This window comes from Lithobates pipiens, unplaced genomic scaffold (genome assembly GCF_037356315.1).
Source record: "Lithobates pipiens isolate NorthernLeopardFrog02 unplaced genomic scaffold, aLitPip1_a1.2 Scaffold_25, whole genome shotgun sequence".
Lineage (NCBI taxonomy): Eukaryota > Metazoa > Chordata > Amphibia > Anura > Ranidae > Lithobates > Lithobates pipiens.
The window spans coordinates 93511383-93535778 of NW_027507787.1; the positions used below are offsets into that span (position 1 = coordinate 93511383).

Sequence of the window (24396 nt, forward strand, 5' to 3'; positions counted from 1 at the left end):
CTGCTGTACATGGGACTGAAAAATTCAAATATCAAATTAAATTCAGGTACTTACACTGCTTGCATTTAAAATGTATATAATGTGATAATGAATAATTTGTATTTTCTATACTTTCCTGGAATTCAGCTATACCTTTTTGGATGCAGTGGAAAAGAGGTACATCCTCCTTTATGGTTTTACTGCTGTCTAAGGCCCCACTGGGGAGATTCTCCCTCACTTCCTGTTCTGGTAATGCCTGTCCAGTCACCTGAGAAAGTGTATTGTTTCCAGCTATGTTTTATTGATAGAGCCTCACCTCTGTCTACTTTTTAGTTTATGGGCTGATTTACCTTTGTGTTTGGGGGGCAGTAAAAAACAAAATCAAAGACATATGGCTAAGCAACGTTTTTACCCCCCTTTTTCTGAACTGCTCCCCCTATTGTTGCAAAGGTAGCAGGAGGGAAGTACATATCCACTTGCCGACCGCCGCACGCCGATGTACGTCATCAGAATGGCACGGGCAGGCATAAGCACATACATGTACGTCCTTTGCCTCCCGCGGGTCGGGGGCCCGATCGGGCCCCCGCCCGGTGCCTGCGGCGGTCGGTTTTCGTTCGGGAGCGATCCCGGACGAGGGGACGGCCATTCATTCATGGCCACCCCCTCGCGATCGCTCCCGACGAATGGAAATCCCCGGTGACATCACTTCCTCTCCTGTAATGTAAACACAGGAGAGGAAGTGATGTATTCTCTCCTCCGTGTCGGTATTTTTCGTTCCGACACGGAGGAGAGCGGATCAGTGAGTTGCACCAACACATCCCACACACAGTAGAACATGCCAGGCACACTCACACCCCCCCTTTACCCCCCGATCACCCCCCCAATTACCCCTGCCCCCCAGTCACAGTGACACCAATGTCATTTTTTTTTTTTTTTTTTTGCATTGGTGTCATTTGTGACTGTAATAACTGTTAGGGCAGTTAGGGTTAGCCCCCTTTAGTTCTAATGTACCCCCCTAACCCCCCCAATAAAGGTTTAACCCCGTGATCACCCCCCGTCGCCAGTGTCACTAAGGCTGGGTTCACATTGCAGCGGTTTATGAGAACGAATGTGATTCGCACCGCACTGCAGTGCAAATCACATCCGATCTCTGTGCGATTCGAGTTCAGCCATTCGCCGCACCCGCCGCACCCGCCACACCCGCCGCACCCGCCGCAAATTCGCACGGGACCCTTTTTTTGGCCCGCAGCAGAATCGGATCGCATGGGTGTTCACACCATGCGATCCGAGTTTGCAGATCGCACTGCGATATGCGAACTGATCTGGGGGTGTCAGTAACATTTCACTGACACTCCCAGCAGTTCGCATAGGGCAGTGTGAACTGCCGCCGGGAGGCATGCGATGCGGGAACCCGCCGCGCATTCGTGGCGTTCCCGCATCGCTCCAGTGTGAACCCAGCCTAATAAGCGATCGTTTTTCTGATCGCTGTATTAGTGTCACAGGTGACGCTAGTTAGGCAGGTAGGTATTTAGGTTCGCCGCAGCTTTTTATAGCGCCAGGGACCCCCATATACTACCGCATAAAGCCCCCTGATTGCCCCCTAGTTAACCCTTTCACCAGTGATCACCATATAACTGTTACAGGTGACGCTGGTTGGTTAGTTATTTTTTTATAGTTTCAGGGCACCCGCCATTTATTACCTAGTCTCACTAGTGTACCCCTAAATTTAGGGGTGTCTACTTTCTAAAATGGGGTCATTTGGGGGGGGGGGGTTTGTGCCATCTTGGCATTTTATGGCCTTCAAAACTGTAACGCCCTTAGAAAGCCTGAAGGCGGTGCTTGGTTTTTGGGGCCCCGTACGCGGCTAGGCTCCCAAAAAGTCCCACATATGTGGTATCCCCGTACTCAGGAGAAGCAGCAGAATTTATTTTGGGGTGTCATTTCACATATGCCCATGGCATGCGTGAGCAATATATCATTTAGTGACAACTTTGTGAAAAAAAAAAAAAGTTTGTAATTTTCCCGCAACTTGTGGCAAAATATAAAATATTCCATGGACTCAACATGCCTCTCAGCAAATAGCTTGGGGTGTCTACTTTCTAAAATGGGGTCATTTGTGGGGGTTTTGTGCCATCTTGGCATTTTATGGCCTTCAAAACTGTAATAGGTAGTGAGAAGTGAACTCAAAAAATTACGCCCTTAGAAAGCCTGAAGGCGGTGCTTGGTTTTCGGGGCCCCGTACGCGGCTAGGCTCCCAAAAAGTCCCACATATGTGGTATCCCCGTACTCAGGAGAAGCAGCAGAATTTATTTTGGGGTGTCATTTCACATATGCCCATGGCATGCATGAGCAATATATCATTTAGTGACAACTTTGTGAAAAAAAAAAAAAAAAAAAAAAAGTTTGTAATTTTCCCGCAACTTGTGGCAAAATATAAAATATTCCATGGACTCAACATGCCTCTCAGCAAATAGCTTGGGGTGTCTACTTTCTAAAATGGGGTCATTTGTGGGGGTTTTGTGCCATCTTGGCATTTTATGGCCTTCAAAACTGTAATAGGTAGTGAGGCGTGAAATCAAAAATTGACGCCCTTAGAAAGCCTGAAGGCGGTGCTTGGTTTTCGGGGCCCTGTACGCGGCTAGGCTCCCAAAAAGTCCCACATATGTGGTATCCCCGTACTCAGGAGAAGCAGCAGAATTTATTTTGGGGTGTCATTTCACATACGCCCATAGCATGTGTGAGCAATATATCATTTAGTGACAACTTTGTGTAAAAAAAAAAAAAAAATTTTTTTTTTGTCATTATTCAATCGCTTGAGGCAAAAAAATAAAATATTCAATGGGCTCAACATGCCTCTTATCAATTTCCTTAGGGGGTCTACTTTCCAAAATGGGGTCATTTGGGGGGGTTTTGTACTGCCCTGTCATTTTAGCACCTCAAGAAATGAGATAGGCAGTCGTAAACTAAAAGCTGCGTAAATTCCAGAAAACGTACCTTAGTTTGTAGATGTGACAACTTTTGCGCAAACCAATAAATATACAATTATTGACTTTTTTTTTACCAAAGACATGTGGCTGAATACATTTTGGCCTAAATGTATGACTAAAATTGAGTTTATTGGATTTTTCTAATAACAAAAAGTAGAAAATATCATTTTTTTTCAAAATTTGCGGTCTTTTTACGTTTATATCGCAAAAAATAAAAATCGCAGAGGCAATCAAATACCATCAAAAGAAAGCTCTATTTGTGGGAAGAAAAGGACGCAAATTTTGTTTGGGTACAACATTGCATGACCGCGCAATTACCAGTTAAAGCAGCGCAGTGCCAAAGTGTAAAAAGACCTCTGGTCATTTACCAGCAAAATGGTCCGGTCTGAAAGTGGTTAAACATACCTCCCAACATTTTGAGATGGGAATGAGGGACACCTACTAGCAAATGTATGTATAGCATAGGACACACCCCCTGCCACACCCCTTTAAAGGAGAATTAACCCCCAAAAAAGGTTGATGAAACCCACAAGTGCCTTTTTTTACCACTACTATTCCTTTATATTGGCTTTTACAATTTACAAATGCAGCAATTTAGAATTTGGGTGAAATGTTTAGCACTGGGAATCACAACTATATAGATCAGACCAAAATGAAGGGACAAATGTGGAGGAAAGAGAGACAGAGGGACATTGCTCCAAATCAGGGACAGTCCCTTGAAATCAGGGACACTTGGGAGCTATGCAGTGGTTGTGATGGTTTGCATGTGCTTTTCATGTGATCACCTTGACCAATCGGAATCTCCCTGTCCCGGTTCCAGCCTGGGAAAGGACCAAGCTTGCTGGGAGGAGCAAGGACTTCTGGGAGATGTAGTCTCCAGAGACACTATAGCTGGTGCTACAGAGTGTTTTGGAACTACAGATCCCCGGATTACCAAATCTCTACAGAAGACGAAAAGGAAGGAGTGTTTGTGGGCATCAGGCAGTCATTGGGAGGACATTGTAGAGAGCACACCATGTAGCAGACTGCTGATGAGACAATTTGCTGCAGTGCCAGGGACGCAGAGAGGCAGAGTCATTAACATCTTCTGGTCTATGGAAACGCCACTGTCAGGTCTGGTGTTGCCTCCTGAGAACGTCACAGCAGCTTGCATCACTGATCCTTGGACAGAAAGCAGGAGGAGACAAGTCATTATTCTTTGTGTCAGGAGAGGCCGCTGGCCATATCCTTTGCACAGTAATTAAAGAAACTGTATAGTCTCTTGGTACACCATTTAGAAACTTATATACATCCAAGTTTTAGTGCTCCAATGCCATATTTGGGCCCCAACACATTGGCCAGTAGGAGTTCCCCACTGACCAGTCTGCATTGCCCTTTAGTCAGGACCCCTTAGTGTCAGGATTAGGGGTAAAGTCATTGTTTGACTTGGCATTTAGTGAGTCACACTTTATATTGTAACTGTTTTTGTGTACTTGTCAATTACTGCTTTTCCATCCTTTGATTGTTTTATTGTGTGCTGCACAAATATTTATTTTCCCTTTAGCTTTGGTGTGTCAGAGGGTGTGGCATTGCCAGGAAGGTTATTGACATCCATAGTCAGGGGCCCAAACATCAGAGGCTTCTTTGGGGTAAGCACTACAAATACATACCCACTATTTAATTCTGAAAACACACCCAGACGGACAAACAAAAAGAGCACTTACCCCCAAAGCTTTAGGATGGCCTTTTAAAAACTCTTGATATGATCTAGGTTTCTGTCCCTGCGCAGTTTGCACTGCTGCTGGAAATACAGTGGGCAGGGTGTTCTGAGGTATGACAATATAAGGTCCATTGGCTAGATTCATGTTGGCTGCCATGGCTCACGCTGGAAGAGAAAAACATAACAAATTGTACTTACTTCATTTTAGGGGTGTTTTTCTTTTTGAATTTTAAAGTAGTTGTAAAGTCAGAAGGTTTTGTATCTTAATGCATTCTATGCATTGGGATAAAAAAAACTTCTGTGTGCATCAGCCGCCCTAGCAACCCCTAATACTTACCTGAGCTCCATCTGTGTCCAGAATGTCTTGGTCGTCCGAGACTTTACCTCCTGATTGGCTGAGACACAGCAGCAGCGCCATCGGCTCCCGCTGCTGTCAAAGTCACTCAACCAATCAGGAGAATGGACAAAGGGAGCTGTGACTAGGCTCGGGTACCCCCATAGCAAGCTGATTGCTGTGGGGGCACTCTACAGGAAGAAGGGGCCAGGAGCACAGAAGAGGGACCGGAAAAGAGGAGGATCCAGGCTGCCCTGTGCAAATTCACTGCACAGAGGAGGTAAGTATAACATGTTTGTTATTTATAGATAGGAGATATGATGATATGCCCATCCCATAACAAATAAGAAGCCAGATTCAGACTTAGCCCACCAGGCTTCGCTTAACCGCTTGCTTACTGGGCACTTATATCCCCTTCCTGCCCAGGCCAATTTTCAGCTTTCAGCTCTCTCACACCTTGAATGACAATTGCGCAGTCATGCAACACTGTACCCAAGTTACATTTTTATATATTTTTTCACACAAATAGAGCTTTGTTTTGGTGCTATTTAATCACTGCTGAGTTTTTTATTTTTTGCTAAAAAAAATGACAGACATTTTAAAAAAAGAAACAAAACAGTTTCATAGTTTGTTATAAAATTTTGCAAACAGGTAATTTTTCTCCTTCATTGATTTGCGCTGATGGGCACTGATAGGTGGCACTGATGAGGCAGCACTGGTGGGCACTGATGGACACTGAGAGGTGTCATTGATGGGTGGCACTGATGGGTGCCACTGATGGGAGGCACTGATGGGCAGCACTGATAGGTGGCACTGATGATGAGGCATTAATGTGCACTGACTGGCAGTACAGATGGGCACTGATAGGTGGCACTGGTGGGCATTGAGAGGTGGCACTGGTGGGCAATGATATGCACTGGTATTTGGCACTGGTGGGAACTGGCAGATGCCACTGGTGGGCACTGCTTAGCAGCAGTGGGTGTCCGTGCGCGGGACCGATTTCCAGAAGCCGGTAATTGGCTTTTTTTTTCTCCTCACACTGGGAGGGATGGGGGAGCTTTTCATTTTTAAATTTTTTTCTCCTATTTATTTTGTTTAATTTTTTTATTGTAAAAGTAACCTCCTTATCTGGTATGGTTGATTGAGCTGTAAGTTAGTAAGCTCACCCATACCGAGGATCCAACGCCGTCCATTTGTGATCCACTGAAAGCCACTGCACTTGGGGTCACGCGCTGCCATCTTCCTTGTGACATCATCAGGAGGCTGGCTGTCTCTTTTGGGTCCAACACATCTTGATGATGTTCACTGGGTTCTATATAGACCAGAAGCCTCCTGCGATCCGTGACATGAGTATCCCAGGAGGCTTCAGGCAGGGGGATGCCATTCAGGCCTAGGCCACAAATGTGGAACTGTAGGCTCTGTTCTGCAAAAAAATAAAAAATCTGTTGGGAATTACAGAAAGGGGGAGGAGAAATGCATTTAACTAACGTTTAAAAAAATAAGTTAAGTTCCACTATGAGTTATTAAAGACGCAAGCTTTCAGAATGTTATAGATCCCTAGGTTTTATACAATTATGAAAATGGTTCTGAAACACGCGTATTTATACACGGTGTTACGAATCCTTTTGAAATGTCTATACACAAGAGAAGCAACGACATACAACAGTTGATGAAATAAAACTATTTTCCGTGACATAGTAATGGTTATTGTAAATACTTAGGCTATATCTTTAGTTATCAGAGCTTATTGGGCTAAATGACAAAGAGATAAGTCAATTAGCGTAATAGGCTCTGATAACTGTAGTAACCCTGTCACGTTTTTATTGCCATCTGTGTCCTTACTGGGGAGAACTTTAGCCTTTTCCATTCTATCCAAAGTCTGTATCTAAAGTCAAACCTTTTTTGCTAATATTGAATAAGGTGTCCTCTCTGGAGAGATTCTCTCTCTCTCTCTCTCTCTCTCTCTCTCTAATTATCCAGGTGACCACTACCACTGGGATTTAAATTGAATGAGAATGCAAAATTTTGAGTAGTCACCAGAGCAGGAAAAGAGAGGACACTTCTTGTGGTGGTTAAAAATAGGGTTTTTATAACAGCTTGCCTGGTAAAAATCCTTTTCTTGGAAGTACATCACGGGACAAAGAGCACCATATTAATTACTGAATGGGTCATGGGCCACCTTCAGAGAATGGACACATTCATAATGGCATACACATGGCATAATTAAAGACGGGAAGTGCCACTCTCTATATAACCCCTCCCATCCTGGGAGTACCTCAGTTTTTGTAGAAAAGCAATATACATATATCCCAAAAAAGAGGGGAGGGACCTCTGTGTCCCGTGATGTACTTCCAAGAAAAGGATTTTATAGGTAAGCTGTTATAAAAATCCTATTTTCTTTTTCATACATCACAGGACACAGAGCACAATATTAATTACTGAATGGGATGTCACAAAGCAATGCAATCTGAGGGGAGGGGGACACAAAAAACAAATGCAGACCACCATCAGACGTGGGGACCTATACTGCTGCCTGCAGAACACTGCGCACAAAGGCGGCATCCTCGTGCTGACCTACATCCACTTGATAGAATTTTGTGAATGTATGTACTGATGACTATGTTTCGGCCTTGCAATTCTGAGCCATGAAGGCTTGATGATGCATGGCCCAAGAAGCACTAACTGCCCTGGTAGAGTGCGGTCTAGGACGAAAAGGCAGAACTTTCCCTTTTAAATCATAGGCCTGAATGATGACCTGACAAATCCACCTAGAATTGGTTGATTTTGAGCGGTCTGTCCATTTCTGGGGCCTTCTGGCAATACAAAGTGTCAGTTTTCCATATCTGAGCAGTTGCTTCCAGATAGAAATTAACTGATCTTACTACATCAAGGGAGTGTAGTAAATTTTATTCTGCAGAACATGGTTCTGGAAAAAGTGAAGGTAAAGAAATATACTGATTCAAATGAAAACTGGATATTACCTTAGGTAGAAAGCATGGACGAGAACGTAAGACCACTTTATCCTTAACGATCAAGTATGGCTCTTTACAAGAAAAAGCAGCCAACTCTGAAACTCTTCTTGTGGAGGTTACCCCAACCAAAAATATTAACTTCTTCATCACGAGGACCAATGGAGCATCACATATTGGCTCTAATGGAGTCTCCTGAAGGACCGACAAAACCAGATTCAAACCCCACTGGCACAGAGATTTAATCGGTGGATTTTTCCGTGATGCTCCCTGTATAAAGGCTCTAACTAAGGGATGTGAAGCTAGAGGTTTTTGGAAAACACTGACAAGGCCGAGACTTGACCTTTGATAGTACTCAAGGCTAGTTGCATCTCTTTCCTGATTGTAGGAAGTTGAGAATTCTATTTATGACATACTTCTGAGGATGCCAACCCCCATTCTCGCACCAAGAGACATAGGCCTTCCAGACCCTATAATAGATGGCTCTAGAGGCCGGTTTCTTTGCATTAATCAGGGTGGTTACTACTGGGCCTGAAAGCCTCTGATGCCCCAATACGAGGGCTTCAACAACCAAACCGCCAAATTTAGTGTTTGTGAGGCAGGATGGAATATTGGCCCTTGCAAAAGCAAATCTGGGTGGGACGGAAGAGTCCAAGGATCCCCTACTGCCATTCTCATGATTTCCGCATACCAGGATCTCCTGGGCCAAACTGGAGCGACTAGGATTACTAGCTTCCTTCACCCTTTAGTCTGCATAGAAGACACGGAAGCAAGTGGACTGGAGGAAGCGCATAGATCACGCATAGATCAGGGAAAATTGATCCCAAGGAGTTACTAAGGCATCTCTTCTGCAAGTGAGTGGATCCCTTGTTCTTGACAAAAAATTTTACAACTTTTTGTTGAACCCAATAGGTCCACGTCCGGGATAGCCCACCTTTGACATAAAGATGTCAGGATGCAGAGACCATTCTCCTGGGAGCATTTGCTGGCGACTCAAGAAGCCTGCCTGCCAATTTTCCACACCTGGGATAAATACTGCAGGTAGGCAGGGCACATGCTGTTCTGCCCAAGCTAGAATATGGTTTACCTCTACCTGGACGGCACGACTTTTGGTGCCCCCTTGATGGTTGATATAGGCTACCGCCGTAGCATTGTTGAACTTAATCCGGACAGGATAGTTCCTTAACCTGCCTGTCCAGCCTAAAAAAATGTAATGAACACTGCTTTTAGATATCTTCTTACTTGCTTAGTATTGTAATCCTTTTTGTTCTTGAGAATGATATCACTGAGCATGCCCAGATCTCCCTGATTTACGGCACACTCTCTATGTGCTTGTCTATCTGTTATCAGGACTTCCTATGGCACACCACTGATATCCCAGGAGACTTCATAATTATTCAAAGCTTCCTCCTACATACCATGTGACATCACATGCAGTGTAAACCTAGCCATTACTGCAGTCTTATCAGCTGAAGCTGATAAGAGTGACAAAGGCAAACATTAGACAATAGTCAAAAGCAAATAATATGAAATAAAACAAGCCAGCTATGAACAGGGAAGCAGGGTTGCCATAGAAACATTGGCTCGAGAAGGAGACTTCGTTAACAGTACAGGAAGTGCTCAATGTAAGGGCAGAAATACACCCTACTGTGGACTCAGAAAACAATACTTAAGATGGCGCTGCCTAACCCCTGGAAACTATTTTTTTAAAGTTTCTTTAAACAGTAAGTAATATGCGATTTGGGCTGGATTACAATGGCTATAGTTTGATAATTATTTATTATAATGGACTAAATGAAAAGAAGCAGCAGAGTGGGAAAGTTTACTTTCTCTTAAAGGCCAGACGTTCCGCCCAAATTTCTAGAATATTGATGTGAAAGGACCTTTCGGATTCCGACCACTTCCCCTGGACAGTGTTCCCTTCCAAGACTGCTCCCCAGCCCAAGAGGCTGGCATCGGACGTCACAATATCTTCCAAGTAACGGGTAAGAAGGTTTTACCTTTCTGCAAATTTTTGGCTAACAATCACAAATTGTTACTCTGGCGAACACTTGGAGCCAGGTGCATTGGACAATCCAAATCCTGATTTTTTTCTGCTCCAAACCGCTAGGATACTGTTTTGCAGAAGCCTTGAATGGAACTGGGCATAGGGAACCGCCTCAAATGAGGCTACCATTTTCCCTAACAACCTCATGCAAAGGTGGACAGAAGGACTCTCTTTTGTTCTTACCTTGATCACTAGTTCTCTTATAGTGCAAACCTTTGCCAGGGGTAAAAACACTCTCTTGTGGGCTGTGTCTATGACTAAACCCAAGTACTCCAGTCTTTTTACTGGATGTAAGGATGACTTTTCTAGGTTGATAATCCAACCTAACTGCTTCAGTTATTTGAACGTGCTTGACACACTCAGATCTAGCCCTTCTACAAACTGATCTATCAGCAGCAGGTCGTCTAGGTATGCCACTACCGTTATACCCTGAGCTCTTTGTTTCGTCAAAGGCGGAGCAAGGACCTTTGTAAGGCCACAAACTGAAAATGTTGCTGTTCTACTGCAAATCGCAGGAATCTTTGATGAGCGGGGAATATTGGAACATGGAGATATGCATCCTTGATGTCTATAGATGCCAGGAGTCCTCCTCCCCGAAGAGTGGATACCACTGAGCCAATTGTTTCCATTGCGAAACAAGCAAATATTTAGAAATTGGTTCAGGCCCTTGAGGTCTAAAACGGGTCTGACATCCCCATTTGGTTTTGGCACCGTGAAGAGGTTTGAATAAAACCCCAACCCCTGTTCTCTTAAGGGAGTCTCTATGATCAGCCCCTGAGACAGTAAGTGAGCCTGAAATAAAGACCTTCTTTTTATTTGTCCTTGGGAACGCTTCATCTTAGGAAGCGGGACAGTGGAAATTCCTGAAACTCTAGTTTGTATCCTAGAGATGCTGTTGTCCCTGGAGACAAGGAAACAGAATGTTTGAAAGAGAGACGTCTACTCTTTCTCTTAACAGGAAGGGGAGTACTTTTTCCACCCGAGATTTTCTGGATGTATTTATCCAAGTCATCCCCCAACAAACGTTCCCCATGAAAGGGCAAACCAGTCAACAGTTTTTTACAAGGTAGCTCTGCTGACCGATGCTTTGCATGTGTACCAACAGAAGGGCAAGGCGGGCGACTGATGAATAGATACTTTAATAGAGTCAACCGCAAAACAAAGGGCCCTGGGTAGTTCTGCTTGGTCCGGGACTTCTTCCCCTTTGACAACTTGATTCAGTTTGTCCTTAGGGGACTGACAAATGCCAATTGCAGCAACCACAGGCTATGCAACTGCAACAGCCATGGAAAAAGAGGTTTTAAGCAATGACTCCAGTCTCTTATCTGCTGGGTCCTTAAACAATTGAACATTGTCTACTTGGCAAGTAAGACTCTAATTCAGAGAAGAAACAGCAGCATCTACTGCTAGTACACTCCACTTCTTAGAGAACTTCTCCTACATAGGATAGATTTGAGAGAATCTTTTAGGAGGCATAAAATGTCTATCTGGGTAATCCCAGTCAGAATACATAAACTGTTCCAGCATTGGGTGCATAGGAAAAGCGTGTGTACTCTGAGGAGATTTCAGTGAACACAAAGAGGAGAAGGGAGCATCAGTCGTTTCTGATAAGGGTAGCTTATAACCAAAACGCACTGCACCTCCACCTCTAGTGGATTTCCCAGAGTCACATCTGAATCCTCTACCCACTCCTGATCCCCGGATGACGGATCCAGGACAGGGGAAGGGGACCTTTTCGCGCTTTCTCCCTGGGAATAAACTAGCTATCTTCCCCTCCAAACCAGCCAGGGCTGTGATCAAATCGTCTTTAATTGACTTATGCAGAGGCTGGAGTGTTGGAGGTAGCTACAATGCCTGATGGATTCAATGGCTCAGGTTGGTTAGCCATTTCAGGACTTTCAAGGGGGGAAGAAACTGTGGAGGCAAGACTAGGATACACAGAACCTGACCGCTGCGCTTTTGCGCTCCTCCTTCATGTTTTTGTCCCTTTCCTTTGGGAATACATAGTCCTAAGCACAAAGCAGAGGTACTGTAAACATGCATCAATTGCTGAAACTAGTCTTAGCAATGGTTAATATACCGCTATCAAATACTACAGCAAGATGCTGAGTAGATGGGTCTGAATATGCCTGTATCCAACACCCTCTTACATGCCCATGGAAAAAGTGTCTGTGTCTCTCCGTCAGCCACCACTCTATTCACACAGCTTAAGCTTATGAAGGAGTCGCTGGTCCGCGCCTGTGCCGTGAGAAAATGTGAATGCCGATCGGGAGGGAGGGGGATGAGCCTCTGGAAACCTGACCCCTGTTCTCTCTCAAGGTGGCTGACAACAGGAGACAAAAGCAGCCCTAAGTACTGCATGACACAACTATCCAAGGGGCAGCATGGAATTTTACAACACTAGGTATGTTATTTACACCCTCTAGTTTTTGACAAATCTCAAACAGGCAGACAAATAGGCAAACAACAGCTACTCAATAAAAGAAGTCCATAGGAATTAATCCCAGGATCTTCTTTAACTTACCATTCCTGCCGCAGGGTACATGCTGGAATATCACAGAGACCCAATCTTCACCCATCATGGTGAGTTTGAGTCATGCCAGACCTTCAAGGATGGGGTCCCCTTTGAATGTAGGGTCAACTGCCTTGGACCTGTATAGCACTCTCCCAGGAAACCTGTGGTATAGGAATGTGACCAAAGTGCTGGATCCCAGAGCTCAGCTCTCCTTAAGAGAAACGTTATAGGAAAAAACTTGTTCTTCCGTATCGAGGCTCGGGTACCAGCCACTTTAGCCCTTTATTATTGGCTTTTTTGAATGGATCCAATTGCACAGCTCCTTTGACCCAGACCCCCCACAATGATAGGCCCCTCAGTTTAAAAGGGTCAAAGATTTACACATTTGTATGCCTGAGTTTGATGTCCACCTGTATAGAAGGGCCGGATTACCCATAAGGCACTATAGGCCTTCCCTTCCTAGAGGGTCACCCATTAGTATGAGGTTTTTTTCAGTTTTTTTTTTTTAACCCTTTTGCTGTCCGATCCATACGGACCTGATAGCGGGTGGTTTCACACACAATTCAGTAGCTGCAGCCACCAAAATTGTGTGTAAAACTGACAGGCAGGAGTCTGATTGCTTCCACACACCCCCGGTACTGGCGCCCTGTGCATTTTAATACATTCAGTGGAATCCAGAGGAGATATGCAGAGTCTTTTAGACCGTGCATGTCTCATTAAAGAGAACCGGTCACCTAAAAATCATCACATGGGGACTTTTTTGTCTCCTATGTGATGAAAAAAAAGTAAAGCCAAAAAAAAAGTTTATTTTGCAAAAGAATAAAGTTACACCCAAGCACATAAAATCCCCCCCCCAAAATATTATTTTGAGGGCCTCCCCCATATACGCACATCCAAATGTAAACGTATGCTTTGGGGGTGCCTACACATGAAATTGTTGACTGTGATACACATGTTAAATATCGCCATGTATGCTAGAGTGAGAGCAATAATTCTAGCCCCAGACCACCTCTATAATGCTAAACTGATGACCTTTAGGGAGCTTCTGAAGCATCGCCTATAACAAATAAAGGGTACTGAAGTACTGTATGTTGACATTTCATGGGTGCCCAAAGATTAAAGGTTTAACATGTTGTTTATCTGGTGGAACCTGACAGATGCTTCTACAGAAGAAGATCCTACTAGCAATGTTTCAACATCCAGTGGAAATACTTTTCAGAAGACCAGAAGCTGTTATGGCACCTTAACGGAGCACCAACTATAGTAAAACACACTGGACACCCAGGAGCCCAGTTGGCCATATAGTAGGGGTTTGAAGTATGGTGAAACAAAACTATTTTCCTAAACTTTGGATCATATAGAGAGAGTAGAGCCCAGCTTTAAACAGTGCAACAACAAAGGTACAATCTTATAGACTTACGTACGTCTTGCTTGGTCTCTTCGCTGTCAATGTAGAAAGATGTCTTACTAAGTTCAGTGTTTTATTGGAGTTACTGTACTCAGGCCTTATCAGCAGCAGCGTAATTTTATGGCCATATGTTCCTACTAATGCATAAACATTAACCCTGTATAAACGGATCACCTCTGATGAGTCTTGTTATTGTAGTGGCCATAACCCTTTGTAGGGCGGCCTTGACTTATTGGGCTTACCAGTTACCTCCGCTTGGCTTGTTCTTCCACGTCTAGGGGTTCCCAGGGCTGATACCCAACAACTTGGACGCTGACACCAATAAAGTCCTTTTGAAAGGGGTAACATTAAACAACACAGTCTCATAAAGGAACAGAGGGCAAGGACGAAGAATTCAGGCACCTTGAACTGCAGACATAACAAAGTCTCTAATTCCACCCAGAGAGTAGCCGCTCGCAACTGGGCACTTCAAGGCTGAACAGATCTCTAGCCAGAGATCATGGCAATCAGCATGTTGATTCAGAACTTGTCAAATCCTCTGAACGTGTACAAGTTACAACTGGTGGTGAACAGGAACCTTTTTCCTCAGTACCTGGAATGTTCTCTATCTCCTTGATAGTACTGGAAAAAAACATGGATTTGTCAATGTCCTTTCCAACTCATTAACCAGGTACTTCTCAGGATTCTACTTGTCGGCCCTCCTCCGAAGAGTCCTCCCCCGGTCACTTTCACAAGCTGTGGTGCCCCTCCAAGCCGAGAGCACACCTGGACACCTTGAATCCTCCCTCAGTTACTGTGCCTCGGACCAGCCGGTTCCGAGACTCAGGAACGGACAGATCCCTACCCCAGGCGGGTCTATTGGGGGTAACCGACAGGAGCATGTTGCAGGATGTCAAACACCCCCGTGACCGGCACCCCTCGCGGGGCTACCCCGGTCATGGAAACAAGAACAGACCGCTCAGACCTCACCAACTCCTCTCTTGGACATGTGACCTCAACATTTTAAGTGCCCCTTCCCAGACTCCCCAGCAGGGCCCGGCACACCCACTGATCGGTTCCGAGAAGGCTGATACCCAACACGTCCAACCAGGACTGGTTCTGGCTTGTCATGTGCACCTCACTGTACACATGACCAAGCAGAACTTCTAACACAGCCCAGCCAAACTGATGTCAAAGTTAACTTACATAATTAACCCTCAGAACCCCTTTACTGTTCTGAGGCAAAAACTAAATTTACACATGAATGACACTTTGTCCAAAATGTCATCCGCTACATTATGTTACCAGAAATATGTATAATTAACAAATTTTTACAGAAATATAATAATCAACACAACCATGCATTATATTGATTTCAGTCCTCTTTTAGATTAAACAAAATAGTAATTCAATAAAACAGTACAATATATGATCCTTCATCAAGGGATTAGCCAAGACTAGAATATGAAATGTGGGATTGCAGGGCCTAAACAATGCCATTTCTCTGAGATCTTAACTACATTGTCACTTTGTATGCTAAGTTTACTGTACTAAACATGTAGATTGTTGTTGTGGAGGTGTTTATGTCATCTATACAAATCCACCAAACATTATTACCATTTATTTATTTATATGTGCACTATATATTCATTATAATAATGTACTATACTGTTTATGCATAATGACTGTTTTAATAAAAGTTGACTAAAGCTAATATAATGTTATGTGATAATTATTATTGTTATATAAATGCATTTATATGAGCCCTTAGGAGAAGCTGACTATAACTGCCTAGATTTACGTCCAGATATTCCTTTCCAAATTCTATCTTCCAATAGATTTTTTTCGTTTAAATTAGATAAATATTTTACATGTGCATGAAAACAAAGTGTGCAAAATCTTACATTTTGTTTTATATAGAAAGCAGCCAGTCTGAGTAGAAAAGTCTCCTGTTAGCGTACTGTAATCAACTATTTGCAGGCAGCGTGGGCTTAAGGGGCAGCTGCTTTGGGCCCCACAATAATGACCGGGCCTGGGGAAGCTAGCTATCTATGGAGGGAGACCTCTATTTCTACACAGAGAGAGGGTCATTCTCTAAAGCATGCTGGCAGGAGACACATTTCTCACTCAAGCCATGGTTGCTTTCTAAAGAAAAAAAATCTATATAAGATTTTGCATACCCTTTCCTTTGATGCTCCTGGAACTTATTTAGTTAAATAAATTGACATGCTGAGTTGCAATTCACTGCAGGAGCATGGGAAGCACTGTTTGCTGGTGGAGTAAAGTATCAGGGATTTAAAAGCACTTCTGTTCTTCCCTAGACAAAATTAAGCAGTTAACCCTTGCAGCCCCACTGCAAGGATATTTTTTAGGTTTCTGAGAATTGGGCTTTAATTAGTTCAGCTCTACTGCAGCCAACGGCTTGTGCAGGTTTTCTTCAGTCAACTCCCAGCTTGAAAGCGATTTCACAGTGCATTGTTTTATTTTTTTCCCCATAACCCCCGTTTTCCCACACACATACGCAAATGCATGCATAGGGTGCACATGCAAATTTAAACTGCTGGGATCTTCAGAATGAGAGCAAAAATTCTAGCACAAGAGCTCCCAGTAAACTCTAAACTGATAAGCTGTAACGGCTTTTAGGCTGGGTTTACACTGGTGCGACACGACACTCGTCCTACTTTGGATCCGACTTTTCCCTGCGACTTGAAGTCAGAGACGTGTCTGACCTCAGTGAAAGGAGATCCGACTTGGATCCCCGCTAATATCAGGCATTGTGTTTGGTATGAATCTTGGGGTGGAAATTTTAAATAAAAAACCAGCATGGGTTCCCCCTCCAAGAGCATACTGGGTCCTTTGGTCTGATATGGATTTTAAAGGGAACCCCCTATGCCGAAAAAGGGTATGGGGTTCCCTCCAAAATCCATACCAGACCCTTATCCAAGCACGCAGCCCTGCCGGTCAGGAAGGGGGGTGGGGACGAGCGAACACTTCCCCTCCTGAACTGTACCAGGTCGCATGCCCTCAAAATGGGGGGTTAGCGCTGTGGCCCCCCACCCCAAAGCACTTTGTCCCCATGTTGATGAGGACAGGGGCCTCTTCCCGACAACCCTGGCCGTTGGTTGTCAGGGTCTGTGGGCAGGAGGCTTATCAGAATCCGGGAGCCCCCTTTAATAAGGGGGCCCCAGATCCTGGCCCCCCGTCCTATGTTAATGAGTATGGGGTACAACGTACCCCTACCCATTCACCTGGGGGGAAAAAAGTGTCAATAAAAAAAGCACACTAGACTGTTTTTTAAAGTAATTTATTAGACAGCTCCGGGGGCTCTTCCGACTTGGGGGGTATCTTCTGACTTGGGGGTCTCTTCTGACTTCTCCGCTCTCTCCAGCCTCTTCTCCTGCTCTCTGGCCTCTTCTCCCAGTCCCCGGTTCTTCTCCCACTCTCTGGTGTCTTCTGCCGGGCTCCTCCGCTATCTTCTGCTCTTTTGCCCGCTCCTTTGCTAGGGTTGGCCCGGTCTTCTTCATCGCCTTCTTCCCTCCGGTCTTCTTCTGATGTTGACACGACACTCTCTCCTGCTATAATGGCGTGTGTGCAGTGCGCAACGACTTATATAGGCATGGGGCGTGGTCACTGGGTGATGTCATCCTGGGACCCCGCCCCTTATGATGTCACCGCCCCATGCTGTGCTGTGTCAACATCGGAAGAAGAGAAGAGGGAAGAAGACGACGGAGGAGATCAGTGCCTGGTATTGGCAGGGATCCAAGTCGGATCCCCGTTCATTGAAGTTGGATGCGTCTCTGACTTCAAGTTGCAGGGCAAAGTCGGAAACCAAAGTAGGACGAGTGTCGCATTGCAGCAGTGTAAACCCAGCCTACAAGTGTCACCTATGGAGATTTTTGGGTACCGTCGTTTTTTGTGATATGGGTGCACACAATTTCAGGACTTGGCATGTTTGTTATCTATTTAACCTCATCTTTTATATTTGACCAAAAATTGTTATTACAGTATATTTTGTGTGTTTGCACTAGAATTTATTTTATTATATTTTTTCCTGCATTCAATTTTGCATTTAATAAACAGTTGCACAAATATCATGTGATATAAAAATGTGCAACTACCATCCTTTTATTCTACAGGGCCTTTGCTTTCAGAAAATATATAATTCTCTGGGGGGATTAAAGTGGAGTTCCAGCCTCTAAACAAAAGATGTAAAAGTCAGCACCAGGGATCCTACATGTCAGTCCCTGGAAGCCGATTTTGTCCATCGGCTTGGGTGCAGGCGCCGGCATTGCAACTAAGGGAAACAGGCAGTAAAGTCTTCAGGCTTCACAGCCGGTTTCATATTGCGCATGCATGAGTGAAATGCCCCGTCATTTTCTGGGACACAGGTCCCAGAAGGCAGTGGGGGGGGGGGAGGAGGAGGGGCCGATACAAATCCAGAGATGATGTACCTCGCCACATTAGGTAGGACAGAAGTCAAGATGGAGAAATACAAGAAAAAGTACAAAACAGCAAAAAAAATAAAAATATCAAAAAAGGAAGGGGGGTTGGAGGAGTCTGCTCGCTCGATTGTTCTAGAGCAGTGATGGCGAACCCGTGGCACGCGTGCCACTGCCGGCACGCCGAGCCCTCTCTGTGGGCACGCCATGAAAGGAGAGCCATTAAATGAGAAAAGCACACAGTGACATAATCGTCCGCACCGCGAACGACATCTCCCACAGTTCTGTAGGCGAGTTGGCGTGACAAAGAATAAGCGTCCGGGGTAACGTGCGCACGCTAATCCAATCATAGAGGCTGTCTCATCCACACCGCACCCACCAGCAAACAAATCAGCGGTGATGTGCTGGGCATGACTGGGAGAACATCTGGGATCAGAGAAGACTTGCAGGCAGGAATGAGCTGCCGGAGAGACTGGAGACATTATTTCCCTGCATCTAAACATCTCTAAAGTAAGCCTTTCACTGTTAAAGTTTATTGCTTGTTTAACCACTTGACCACTGAGCACATAAACACCCTTAAAGAGGAAGTAAACCCCTTCAAACCACTTTGACCTACAGGTAAGCCTAGATTAAGGCTTACCTGTAGGTCCAAGCAATATCTCCTAAACCTATATGGTTTAGGAGATATTTGCCCGAAAATGGGCACCGCTGTCTACGGCGCATGCGCCGTAGACAGCGGCGCGCAGGCGCACTAAATGCGGCAAATCCAAGAATGGATTTGCCTAATTTGTTGACTCCCGTGCGCATGCGCGGGAGTGACGTCATCGCGGCTTCGCCGAATGGCAGAGGCGGAGCTGCGAGACGCGACTCCCGTGCGCATGCGCGGGAGTGACGTCATCGCGGCTTCGCTGCTGTCATTGGTCGGAGCTGCGAGACGCCACCAGCAAGATGGATGCAGCGGACTACAGGGATCAGCGGCGACTTCGCTGGCTCCTGTGTCAGGTAAGTGACACATAATGAGCTACTATGCGATGCATAGTACTCCATTATGCTTTACCTTTGCAGGGAAAAAAAGAGGAAGTAAACCCATCAGGGTTTACTTCCTCTTTAACCACTTCCCACCCGGCCAATGCATATATACGGCCGGGTGGGAGCCGTCTAATCCTGATAGGACGTTCAGGAACGTCCTTCAGGAGTAGCGGGATCGTGCGCGTGCGCGCCCGCGCAGCGGCGCGATCCCGATGTGCTCGTGTCACCCGGACACGGCACATTTCAGATCGGCAGGAGGGCTCTGTGATTGGCCCTCCTGATCACATGACGGCCGTGTCCAATCACGGCCGTCATGTGATGTAAACAAACAGCCGGTTGCTAGGCAATCGGCTCTCCTCTCCTCACACGGAAGTCACCGCTGAGGAGAGGAGAGCAGAACGCTGTAGCCGGCTGATGATCAGTGAGTATGAGCTGCTTTTTACAGCTTTTTACTCACTGATCATCAGTGTAGTGTAAACACACAACACACCACACAGTACAAACACAGTCCCCACATATGTCCCCAAAACACACATGTCCCCAAAACATACATGTCCCCAAATAATAAAAACACATGTCCCTAATAATAAAAACATGTCCCCCACATATGTCCCACTAAAATCACATGTCCCAATGATTATCTGCACACATATGTACGTGATCACCTGCACACATATGTACATGATCATTTGCGTACATATGTCCGTGATCACACAAACCAATTATTATACACTTAACGGAATTTTTTTTACCAAAAACATGTAGCAGAATACATTTTGGCTAAAATTTATGACAAAATTTGATTTTATTGGATTTCTTTTCAAATAGAAAAAAGAAAATATAGTTTTTTTCCCAAATTTCCGCTTTTTTTGCGCTTATATCGCAAAAAAAAAAAAACGGAGTCGTGAATAAATACCACCAAAATAAAGCTCTATTTGTGCGAACAAAATGATAACAATTTCATTTGGGTACAGTGTAGCATGACCGCGCAATTGTCACTGAAAGCGCTAGAGCGCTGAAAGCTGAAAATTGGGCTGGGAAGGAAGGGGGTGAAAGTGCCCTGTATTGAAGTGGTTAATAACCAGACCAATTTTCAGCTTTCGGTGCTCTCACATTTTAAATGACAATTACTCAGTCATGCAACACTGGACCTATATGAAATTTTTGTCCTTTTTTTTACACAAATAGAGCTTTCTTTTGGTGGTATTTAATCACCGCACTGTTTTTTATTTTTTGTGCTATAAAAGAAAAAATACCGAAAATTCTGTAAAAAAATGAATTGTTCTTTGTTTCTGTTATAAAATTTAACAGATTACTAATTTTTTCTTCATAAATTTTGGCCAAAATTTATACTACTACATATCTTTGGTAAAAATAAGTACAAATTGGTGTATATTATTTGGTCTTTGTCAAAGTTATAGAGTCCACAAGCTATGGTGCCAATATCTGAAAATTGATCACACCTGTACTGACGGCCTATTTCAATTCTTGAGACCCTAACATGCCAGAAAAGTACAAATACCCCCCAAATGACCCCTTTTTGGAAAGAAGACATTCCAATGTATATAGAAAGAGGCATGATGAGTTTTTTGAAGTTGTCATTTTTTCCCACAATTCTTTGCAAAATCAAGATTTTTTCAACTTTTTATTTTTTCACAAAATTGTCATATTATCAGTTTATTTCTCACACACAGCATATGCATACCACAAATTACACCCCAAAAAACATTCTGCTATTACTCCCGAGTACGGCAATACCACATGTGTGAGACTTTTACACAGTGTGGCCACATACAGAGGCCCAACATGCAGGGAGCGCCATCAGACGTTCTGGAGCACCCAGGCCAATTCTGACATTTCTCTCCTACATGTAAAAATCATTTATTTGCTAGAAAATTACATAGAATCCCAAAACATTATATATGTTTTTTTAGAAAACACCCTGGAGAATACAATGGTGGTCGTTGCAAGTTTTTATCTCACACGGTATTTGCGCAGCAATTTTTCGAATGCTTTTTTTTTTTTTTTTTAAACAGTTTTGTGCTTAAAAAAAAAAACCCACTAAAGTTAGCCCAATTTTTGCATAATGTGAAAGATGAAGTTACGCTGAGTAAATAGATACCTAACATGTCACTCTTCAAAATTGCACACGCTCGTGGAATGGCGCCAAACGTTGCTACTTAAAAATCCCCTTAGACGACGCTTTAATTTTTTTTTACTGGTTATATGTTTTGAGTTACAGAGGAGGTCTAGGGCTAGAATTATTGCTCTCGCTCTAATGTTCGCAGCAATACCTCACATGTGTGGTTTCAACACCGTTTTCATATGTGGGCGGGACTTACGTATGCGTTCGCTTCTGCATGCGAGCACATGGGGACAGGGGCGCTTTAAAAAAAAAAAATGTTATTGTTCATTTTACTTTATTTTAGTTTGACATTTTTTTCTCCCCAAAAAATGTTTTGATCACTTTTATTCCTATTACAAGGAATGTAAACATTCCTTGTAATAGGAATATGGCATGACAGATCCTCTTTACAGTGAGATGTGGGGTCAGTAAGACCCCACATCTCACCTTTAGGCTGGAAAGCCTGAAATAAAAAAATAAAAAAAGATTCTGGCTTTGATCGTATTGGCGAGTCGGTAGGAGCACCGGAGGGCGGCGGGAGGGAGGGTGTCTATGGCTGGGTATTGCAGGGTATCTCTGAGTATGGCTGGGTATCTCCAAGTATGGCAATTTATGGCATGGTATTGTAGAGTATTGGCTGGAATTTTACTGCAGAGTATTGGAGGGTAGTGCAGAGTATTAGCTGGTATTGCAGAGTATTGGCGGGTGTTGCAGTGTATTGGCGGGTGTTGCAAAGTATTAGCTAGTGTTGCAGAGTATTTGCGGGTGTTGCAGAGTATTTGCCGGTATTGCAGAGTATTTGCGGGTATTGCAGAGTATTGCAGAGTATTTGTGGGTATTGCAGAGTATTTGCGGGTATTGCAGAGTATTTGCTGGTACTGCAGAGTATTTCAGGGTATTGCAGAGTAATGGCAGGGAATTGAGGGGTTAAATTTCGGTGAGCAGCGATGTGGGCACTGCAGATGCAGCCCACAGCGCTGCTGACACCGATCTCTTCCCCCTCCGCTGTACCGATCGGTACAGAGAGGGGGAGGGAGGAACCGGCATCATAACATGACGCCGGTTTGTTTACAAGTGATCGCTCCTTCATTTGACGGAGCGATGACGTGGTAAACGGCCGCGATGAGCGGCCGTTTACCGTGATCCGTGATGCTCTCGTGGGCACGGATGCCCTCGAGTGCGCGCCCTTTGGAGCGGAATTCTGGGAGGACGTCATATGACGGCCTCCCAGAGTTAAACAACTGCCCTGTAGCCGTCATTCGGCTATGGGCCGGTTGTTAAGTGGTTAACGGATGTAACAATCTACAAAAAACAAATACAAACCAACTCACGGCAATGCTGACATTGTGCTCTGTACAGTTACAGATTTTACTCAATTTTGCAAAATAAAGGTGTTAATTCGGTGAGTGCATGTGTCAGGTAGGTGAGTGCATGTGTCAGGTAGGTGGGTGCATGTGTAAGGTAGGTGAGTGAGTGTAATGGTCAGGTAGGTGAGTGCAATGGTCAGGTAGGTCAGTGCATTCTGAGCAAATCTGCTAGAATCGTAGCTTTTTGTTCCCTTAGGATTCATTCAGAGGGATGATCAGTCCCATCCTCTGTACAGAGATGCTGGCAGGTTTAATTCTGTGTTGGCACTTTGAAAGAAATTAGTTGGTTTTGCGCTGCTGTTTGGGCACTCAGGCTCAAAAAGGTTTGCCATCACTGTTCTAGAGCAACTTATATCTTAGCCTGGAACTTAGCTTTAAGTCATGTTATTTCCAAATTTTTTGCATATGAATAGTCTTTGAATGAGCCATTATTCTTGATCCTTCAGTGTTGGGAGCATACTTGTAACGTCTAGCTAAATCGCAGCACCGGGTGAAGGGGGGTTGCCTACATTATGCTGCAAATGGCACACTTGAAATGTTGGCACCTGTTTGAAATCCAGTAACTTTACACTTTTTGAGTGATAAATTAGCTTTGATGTATACAGTCACCTCTGAAGGTGGGTTCATTGAGCAATTCATTCATTGAGCAATTACCATGTGGATGTAGTTTTTCCCAATAGCATGAGAAAGTCATATGACCCATTGAGTAGATTACACTTGCTCATACTCAGCAGAATATTTTCAACGGTCAAAGTGCTTCTGAGATAAGCTGACAGTTTTAACGCCCCATGGAATACATTACAATTTAACAATTTTACATTTGTAACTGTCCCTACCTCTGGTAGCTTACATTACAAAGTTCTTCAAGGAAATCTGTCCTGATGCAGGACTAGGTTAAGTGTTAAAGGATAAGTTCACATTTTTAGAAAAAAAAATAATAAAAGCCCATATTTTTGCAGGAAAAAAAAAATATGTGCATTTATTATTTTTTCCTGCAGGAGCCTGGAAAGCATTGCATCCCTAATTAGGGGTGCAATGTCAGGTTTCTGCAGACTTCAATAAGAAAATTGTTGCAATTACAAATGTTTAGGCATTCTTTATTTCTTTTGTTTGTATTGGTATGACCCAAAAAGTGGAGAAACGAAAAGCCAAATCTAACACATTCCACACAAAACCACCAAACATGGACTGCACAAAATTATTGGCACCCTCAATTTAATATTTGGTAGCACTCCCCTTGAAAAAAAATTATTGAAATCAATTGGTTCCTGTAACCATCAGTTTCCTACACCTCTCCACTGGAATTTTGGACCACTCTTCTTTCGCCAACTGCTCCAGGTCTCTCAGATTGGAAGGGTTCCTTTTCCCAACTGCTGTTTTGAGATCTCTCCATAGGTGCTCTATGGGATTTAGATCTGAACTCATTGCTGGCCAGTTCAGTGCTCTCACACGCTTTGTCTTAAACCATTTCTGGGCGCTTTTTGACATGTGCTTTGGGTCATTGTCCTGCTGTATAACC

General features: G+C 44.1%; 1 protein-coding gene across 2 annotated transcripts in view; it reads right to left on the reverse strand.

Moving 5' to 3' along the window:
• The window catches only part of LOC143930406 (membrane-spanning 4-domains subfamily A member 4A-like), a 35518-nt gene extending 21455 nt beyond the window's left edge, over window positions 1-14063 (reverse strand). Inside the window, exons 1-2 of one of the 2 annotated variants that reach the window (XM_077454706.1) lie at window positions 13951-14063; window positions 4670-4830 (exon numbers count right to left, since the gene is read on the reverse strand). In XM_077454706.1, the coding sequence (XP_077310832.1) occupies window positions 4670-4822 (153 nt within the window). In that variant the 5' untranslated portion in view covers window positions 4823-4830; window positions 13951-14063. The remainder of the gene's footprint in view (window positions 1-4669; window positions 4831-13950) is intronic. The other variant, XM_077454707.1, reaches the window with a different exon arrangement.
• Window positions 14064-24396: the final 10333 nt, after the last annotated feature.